We start from the raw sequence: 8,018 nt of genomic DNA on the forward strand, positions 1-8,018 counted from the left end.
CTTTTAAACCAAATATGGTATGAACTTTTTATAAATTTACCAACTTTCCAACTATATCGACCACAGGTCACACAGCTAGCAAGCTACTTTGGACCGCTCGCCCTGGCAACCATCGGAGCAGCGAGCCAGTGCAAGAACAACCAGAGACAAATTGACATCCTCGATTATTCGAAGACACTCGCCGAATCTGGCCTGCAGCTGATGATGGCCGCTAAAGAAGGCGGTGGAAACCCCAAGGTGAGAAAATTGTAATTACAGTAAAAAGATTTAATTACTTATCATATTCAAGCAAGGTGAGAAGCTTATGTTGTTTATAGTCTACGAAAAGTACAATTAATCATTTTGTACATGGAAAACGTTAAATTTTTAAAGCAGTTTCAAGAGACTGTTTTAAAAGCTTTAAATGAAATAAGACTACAAATAGATATTTTTTCTACAAAAGTGTAATCTTTAAAGTGACTTTGAAAACCTGTTTTTGTTTTGAGTTTTTGTTATTTATGGAAATAATAGAAATAATAAACAGGTTGTTGTAATGACAGTAAATTAAAATTATATTTTCTTAAAAACGAATAAATAAAAACTTTATAACAGGCAACAACATACCACGATTCGATTGATGAGTCCTCGCAAGCTGTTAAGGAAGCCGTAGCAGAACTTCTTAACTCTGTTAAAGAAGCTCCCCTTGCTAAAGTATCTGGCATGGTCGACGAACTCACCAATGCTATTAAAGTAAGTTTTTTTTTTGTTATATGGTTATACCCAACAAATAGCTTTTAAGCTTTTTTCATCTACCAAAAATATAATTTACAACAAAAAAAAGGTTTTAGAGTGTTTTAAAAAACTATGCTTAAAATAGAACAAAGAGCTTTTTCACAAGTTATTCACTTAAAATTAAATACTAAGATTTGTATTTACTTCTAAGATTTCTTAATGTTCTAGTCTATATAATTCATGATCAGGACTATCAAGTTATGCTATAAGTTTAGTGATTAAAACGTAAATTTTAAATTAAGGTGTTGCTTAATAGTAAAGCATAAAGAAAAAATAAGTTCAAAAACAAAAGAAAAAAATGTTGAAATTTTAACTTGACTAATTTTTCCTCACAGCAAATGGACATATGCAACGACAGCGACTCTTGTGACGAGGATTTCGCCACGTACCAATCGAGAATCGCCAAGTGCTGCAGGAACATAATGAAGTGTGCCAACGACATGAGCATAGGCATCGTGATGGCGGGTGGTGTGAACGAAAGGTGTGAATTCATGCAGCAGAATGCTGATAAGGTCACTCAGGAGATGCAGAAGATGGTGAAGAATGGAGGAAATATTGTGCTCCTTGCAGATAGCGATGAGGTCAGATTAGTAAACTAGTTTTTCATTCTACTAACTTAGTAGTATCGATATCTTGTAAACAGTATAGAGATAAGAGCAAAAGTTTAAAACTAAACTTTAACTAAGATATCAGTCTAACAACTTTGTTTTGCTTTAATGTTTTTCAATTTTATATTCTGGAACACTAGAGTTAACTTGTTATTGTTATAACAGATTAACACCACATAAGCACATATACAATATTAAAGCACTTAACTGAATAACGATTATAACAGTACTCAAGCTCTACATTTTATATCAAACTACGTATTTAATATACTTCTAGCGTTGTAAGTAATTTTTTGCTATTAACTTTGCCTGAAAGTTTAATTCTTTCCAGGTTGTAGACCATATAAAGAAGAGTATCCAAGGATTAGGAGAAGCGTGCAAGACTTTCTTTGAAGATGCAGCTACCTTTGCTGAAACTAAAAATATTAACGACAAAAACAAGCTCAAGCAATCTACTGGAAACGTCAAAGAAAAGGTAATTGATTTGTTTGAAATAAAAACATGTATGCTTTTACAAAAATTTTTAATAGCTTTTGTACTAAAAGTATCTTTTTACCAATAATGAGCAGACTAGTTGTACAATGTTTGAAATTATATAACCCTTAGAACCTGTACGTATATAACTCAGTATGTTTGAAAGTTGTTCCTGAGAGTTAACTCACAAGTAGACATACATGTAACTAAAACATGAACCAGGTATCATTCGTGCTGTCGTCACTGACGCAAGGGGGCAGAGGCACTCAAGCGTGCATTAACGCGCAAAATGACGTCAGCGACATCATCAACGAACTGGACACTCAGATGGTCTTCATGCAGACGGGTGCCGCGCTTGGTGACGAAGCTGACAGAAACTTCTCCGAACACAAGTTTGTTTTTGTATGGGGAATTTTTACTAAGTTACATAAACATAAGTAAGTTTTTATATGGGGGGTTTTACCTAAGTTATTTTTATATTGGGTGTTTTTACCTGAAATCACTGAGTATAAGTTTGTTAAAGTTGAGGTAGTTTACTAAATTTATAAATAATTATTATATTTTATAAATAGGCAACATTTCGTAGTTATAGTAAGATTATTTTGTTTAGACTTATTTAAAACTTCTAAATAAACATTGGTGTTTGTTCGTACAAAAGTGGAAACATATATAATTTAGTTATTGATTTCAAAGACAAATTTATTGCTCTTATAATTGAAGTTTGTGATCTAGTATGTAATAAAATTTGATTTACAATTTATGACTATAACATTATTCATCATTCAGTTAATTTACACAAATAATTTAACTTTAACTAAATAAAACTAACACTTTAACAGAGGAGATATAATAAACATGTTTTTAAACATATTTTCATCATAAATAATTGTAACAGAGGAGATATACTGAGGGCAGCGAAGGCGCTCGTCGAAGACACAAAACAACTTGTGATAGGAGCGAACACAGGACAGGAGAAATTGGCTGCTGCAGCGCAATCGTCAACTAAAACCATCTCTGAATTGGCTAACTGCATCAAACTGGGAGCTCTGTCGCTTGGTAACGATGAAACAAGCATTCAGGTTGGTAATTTATATAAAGTGTTTCAATGCTTGATGATAAAACTTTTGGAAATATGATTGTACGAAAAATTTACATAATTAATTTTAATTACTTAGCACTTTTCATTTCAAAGTTCAAGCAATTCTTTTCGTCATTAAATAAATAAAAAGTAGATGTTGTATTGTACAACAGTTTATTTTAAATAAATATTTAGGCACTGTTAACCTTATAAACTTTATTCACAACGTGTTTTTTTAAGTCAATAAAACAATAAAATTTTAGTCAGTACTAGTCAGAAAAAAGTTTATCTACTGTATATTTATGCAGTTGGTGCTTATGGGAGCTGTTAGGGATGTAGCTGACGCCCTCAAATCTCTGATAGAATCAACAAAGAACGCCAGTGGTAAATTAAATCAACCAACAGCACAGGAAAGCATGCAGCAGGCCGCCAAGGTTTGTTTCAACAAAAAGTATCTACTTTATTTTCTTTTTCTCGCTAAGTGAGGCGCGTATAAGAATATTTACAACGTATTAAATACGATGTTAATTTATAAAGATGAATTTTCACTGATACTAAAAATAATGCTACTTAAATCCGAGTTAAAGGTAACAACATAAAAAATGTTGTTAGATAATATCAGAATCATCAAAAAGTCAGACATATCTGTCACTGATGTAAGAAAATTATCATTTAAGGTAATGCTGGTATCATAAGTAACGTCAGAAATATTTTAGGTGATGGTAACATCAGTTACCAATATGCTGAAGATTGTCAAATCTGTAGAAGATGAGGCATCAAAGGGACAGAGATCTTTGGAACAAACCATCAACGCTATCATCCAACAAGTCAAGGTAAAGTTATAAACATAATTTTCATCATAAAACATTTTAAGTAAATATAACTAAACTTTTGTCAACATAAATAACAAGAATTATTGAAGTATGCAGTTTTTAAGTTAACAAGCAAACACATTTGCAAGGTATTAGACTTCATAGAATCTAATAATAAAACAGGTGATAGATTAAATTTTTCAAATAAATTAAATCACCAGGTATTGGACTCAATAGAATCGGAGGAGCGAAGGGCGACACCTGAGGAGCTCATCCACGTCACAAAACCGATGACGACAGCAACTGCGAAGGCGGTGGCAGCAGGTAGGAACATGAGACAGGAAGATTTCATCACGTGCGCCAACATGGGCAGAACATCCACATTCAACATGATCACTATTTGTAGGGTTTGTAACATGTATATAAATATATTTAATATAATTATGCGCCAACATGGCAGGACATCAACGTTCAACATGATAACTATTTGTAGGGTTTGTATTTAAGTTTAAATGCTACTAATGAAAACTGTTATAAACTAGTTGAAATAAGGAAAAAATGTTTTTAGTATTAAACTAAACTGATTGATAGCTAAAAACTGATTAGAAGACTTTTTTTTAACTTTGAGACTATGAAATTTTTAAAATTTAGGTCTTTCTTTTAATGTTAGAGACATTATTATGCAAACTTAAAGCTTACGCATAATTTCCTCTTACATTAAGAGTTATTGTTTCTGTATAAAACTATTTAGTTTTCGCTTAAAAAAACAACAAATTATTTTTTACCCACTCGGCAGCAGTATCGAGTATAGCGTATTTTCACTGAGGAGTATCATAAATAACAACTAGCTTATTGTTTTTTAATTATTGTATTTATTATTTTCATCCACTAGGCGGCAGCAGCGAGCGTGGCGGACAAGGACGAGGGGTACAAGGTGGCAGGGTTGGGTCGTGACGTGGCAACCAGCTACCTGGACCTTCTGAAGGCGGTTCACGCGATCAGCCAGGGACACCAGGAACACAAGAACAACTTGCTGGAACTTTCCAAGAAGGTGGCCACCTCAGTCAGCCTGCTTGTCAGGCACGCGCAAGCAATGAAGGGTTAGTTGTTTGTACTTCTTAATATATTAATTCTTGGTGTTAGATGTTTTTGTTTTATCTAAAATGTTAAGATCAGATTTTTGTGGGCTTAACTTAAAAAAAGGCTTTGTAGTGAAATATCTACCTGTAATTTATCCCAGAGTTTCAGTCACAAGAAAGACACTATTTATTTATAAATTTTTGCTTATCAGGACCAGACTGGGTTGATCCTAAAGATCCCAATGTGATTGCCGAGCAGGAATTGTTCAATGCAGCAGCCATGATCGAAGCAGCAGCAGCTAAACTTTCTCAACTCAAGCCTAGGAAGAAACCTAAAGTAAGTTTATATATTAATATTAAAAATAGTTGTTTTGTTTTCATGAGTGCTTTATATTATTTTTCTATATCGTTCTTTTTTAATTAACTCATTAACCATCAAGAAGATTTTAAGAGCTAATACTAAATAAAAATTTATTTGTAAACGCTTTTAGTTTTAAAGTTTATTAAGTTAGTTTATAAACACTAAACAGCAAGCGCCAGACTCTCTCAACTTCGAGGAGGTGATCTTGGAGGCAGCAAAGAGCATTGCAACAGCAACAAAAGCTCTTGTGAAAGCTGCATCTGAGAACCAGAAGGAACTTGTGCTGTTGGGTAAGGTAGGTAACAATCAGTGTTACTCACGTGACGCGGATCAGTGGAGCACCGGTTTGATCTCTGCCGCTCAGATGGTCGCCAGAGCGACCGGTTTCCTCTGCGAAACTGCCAATGAAGCCGTGCAAGGTTTGTTGGTACAATGATTAGAACTTATAGTATTATCACTTTTGATTTTTAAACACTGTTTTAAAGTAAAGTTTGTTTTTTTTTTGTAACTGTGCTTAAAAAGTTATATAGTATTTATTAGGATGTATATTTTTTTAAATGCAGCTTTGACGATAAACTTACACGAAGTTGTTTTACAAGCTAATCTATTAACAAGTTGATAATAAGCTTCAATCTATTTGATAAACCACTAGTTCGTTTATATCTAAACCTTAACAATAATTAACAATTGTATCTACAGGCAACGTTTCTAATGAGAAGCTGGTGACTTCTGCCAAAGAAGTGTCCAAAAGAACAGCACAACTTTTGTGCGCTTGTGGATCTAAATCTGATGCCGATAGCGAAAACTACAAGAGGTAGAGTTTTTATCCTAGCTCCAATTGTAATTTCATTTATTTACTTTTTTTACAGTTAATATCTAATTAATTAAAGTAATTTTCATTAAATAATTTCTATTGAAAATTTTAAATTTTGTATTTATACTTAATAAAACTTCTCACAAAATAAGACTTTAAACCAAATACCTCATCAATTAAAAACATTCCACCCCACAGATTGAAGATGGCGGGAAAAGCTGTCCGTCACGCTTCGGATGAGCTTGTTGCAGCGGCAATGAAGCATGAAGAGGAGGGAAGCAGCGAGGACGAAGGTGAGGGCATGCAGTCGCAATCGAGAGTGGCCAGGGTGGCGTACGAGATGCAGGCTCAGGAGGAAATATTGAGGAAGGAGAAGGAACTGAGGATGGCGAGGAACAAGCTGGCCAACATCAGGAAGAACAAGCCCCAACCCGATGAAGATGAGGATTAGACCTTACTTGCAAGTTTGATCTTTATCAAGATGTGGAGATTAAATCTTCTCGAGATTGCAAGTTAAGATTAGATCAAACCTTTCCAAGACTTTTTTTTCAAGTTGCAAAAATTTCAGATTTTTATGAAAGTCTCATCGATTTCTAAAAAAAGTTTGTTTCTAAAATTTGATGAAAATCCCATTTTAATAAAAATTATGAAAGACGGTTGCTTTGTTGTTTAAATTGATCAAGTTTTTTTTTTATATCAAATTTAAAAATTTACTTTGGTAAATAAATTCGGAAGGTTTTTTAAAAAATTTAAGAAAATTTTGCAGTTTTGAGTTTATTTAAAGTTCACTAATACTTTATTATTTAATATAAATTTTAACTAAAAGACATACTATTACTAGATAACACATTTTCAAAGAAAAAAGATTTAAAAACTTTTTGCTTCTATTTTTTAATTTAAAGTGTTCTGCTAAATTCATCCATCCCATTATAAATATTAAATGTGCAAACTTTTTACTACTTTGTTTCCGAGATTAACTTAATGGGAATTTTTTTTCCTAGTTGCCTTCAAAATTTTGAAGCAAGTTTTGATAAATGATTTCAAAGCCTGGTGAGTTTTACACCTTTTTTGTGTTTTTATTATTCTGCACATTTCTCATGTCCAATTTTTGCCTTTAAAATTTTTCTTATTTCATTTTGTTGCAAAAACCAAAGGCAAGAATTTAAGCCTCAAAATATTTTTGTTTTGAATAAACACCTTAGTTGCTTTTATTTTCAAACATCCAAAGTTTTGTTTATTCTTATTCAAAATATCTACTCAAAATTTCCATTCAATAAATTATTTTAGTTTAAGTTAAAACAATTTAAGTTTATAAGTTCAAATTAAAAAGTTTCTGTTCAATTAGTTTTTACAAAATTTTTATCATCAATTTTGTTTTACTTTTTATAACAACCTTTGTGTTTTATTTGCGTTTTTTACAAATACATATTTAACCGGAATCGTGTTTTGTTTTATCTGGATTACTTAAAAAGTAATATAAGTTTTAAAAAAAACTTATTTAACTTTTAAAATATTAAAATAAGTGTTTTTATAGTTGACCACTTTATTGACAAAGACTAACTAAACAAAAATATAACATTTAAGAATTACCTTAACGTTTTGTAAAAACGAAAAAATTTAAGTCAGTTGGACAAATTGTTTTTTTTAATAAAAATTTATTTTTACTAAAAAACTAACAATACCACTACAATCAGCCTTAATAAGTTTAGGACAAATGTAATACTTAAGAAAATTATGTGGGTATCTTATTATAAACTAATAAACAAGCAATTTTTATAAATAAAACATAAATAACTTTAAACGTAGTTTGTGCATTAGTTGTTATTCTTCATTAATAAATACATTACAAACATTCGTACTATTTAATTTAAGTAGTTCAAGATAACATTTAATGGAGTTCAGAACTATTTAAAATAATGTCCTTAAAGTTGTGAAAACTACTGAAACATAGCTCCCGAAACAAAGTTAAAAAAGCTTGTTTTAACTTTATTTCTTGAATTATATCTTGTGTTTTTAGTTTT

The 8,018-nt window shown here is 31.6% G+C and overlaps 1 protein-coding gene across 1 annotated transcript in view; it reads left to right on the top strand.

Annotated features, from left to right (window-relative positions):
* The window catches only part of LOC145840528 (talin-2-like), a 48,714-nt gene extending 41,336 nt beyond the window's left edge, over positions 1–7,378 (top strand). Inside the window, exons 39-52 of the mRNA XM_082947818.1 lie at positions 67–237; positions 592–729; positions 1,107–1,352; positions 1,711–1,854; positions 2,076–2,245; positions 2,749–2,932; positions 3,240–3,365; positions 3,648–3,764; positions 3,965–4,150; positions 4,636–4,843; positions 5,035–5,159; positions 5,353–5,602; positions 5,883–5,997; positions 6,196–7,378. Coding sequence (XP_082803944.1) covers positions 67–237; positions 592–729; positions 1,107–1,352; positions 1,711–1,854; positions 2,076–2,245; positions 2,749–2,932; positions 3,240–3,365; positions 3,648–3,764; positions 3,965–4,150; positions 4,636–4,843; positions 5,035–5,159; positions 5,353–5,602; positions 5,883–5,997; positions 6,196–6,448 — 2,433 coding nt within the window. The 3' untranslated portion in view covers positions 6,449–7,378. The remainder of the gene's footprint in view (positions 1–66; positions 238–591; positions 730–1,106; positions 1,353–1,710; positions 1,855–2,075; positions 2,246–2,748; positions 2,933–3,239; positions 3,366–3,647; positions 3,765–3,964; positions 4,151–4,635; positions 4,844–5,034; positions 5,160–5,352; positions 5,603–5,882; positions 5,998–6,195) is intronic.
* The last annotated feature ends 640 nt before the right edge of the window (positions 7,379–8,018 follow it).

The sequence above is a fragment of the Thalia democratica genome, chromosome 7 (genome assembly GCF_965202585.1).
Source record: "Thalia democratica chromosome 7, ktThaDemo2.hap1.1, whole genome shotgun sequence".
In the NCBI taxonomy this organism is placed as follows: domain Eukaryota; kingdom Metazoa; phylum Chordata; class Thaliacea; order Salpida; family Salpidae; genus Thalia; species Thalia democratica.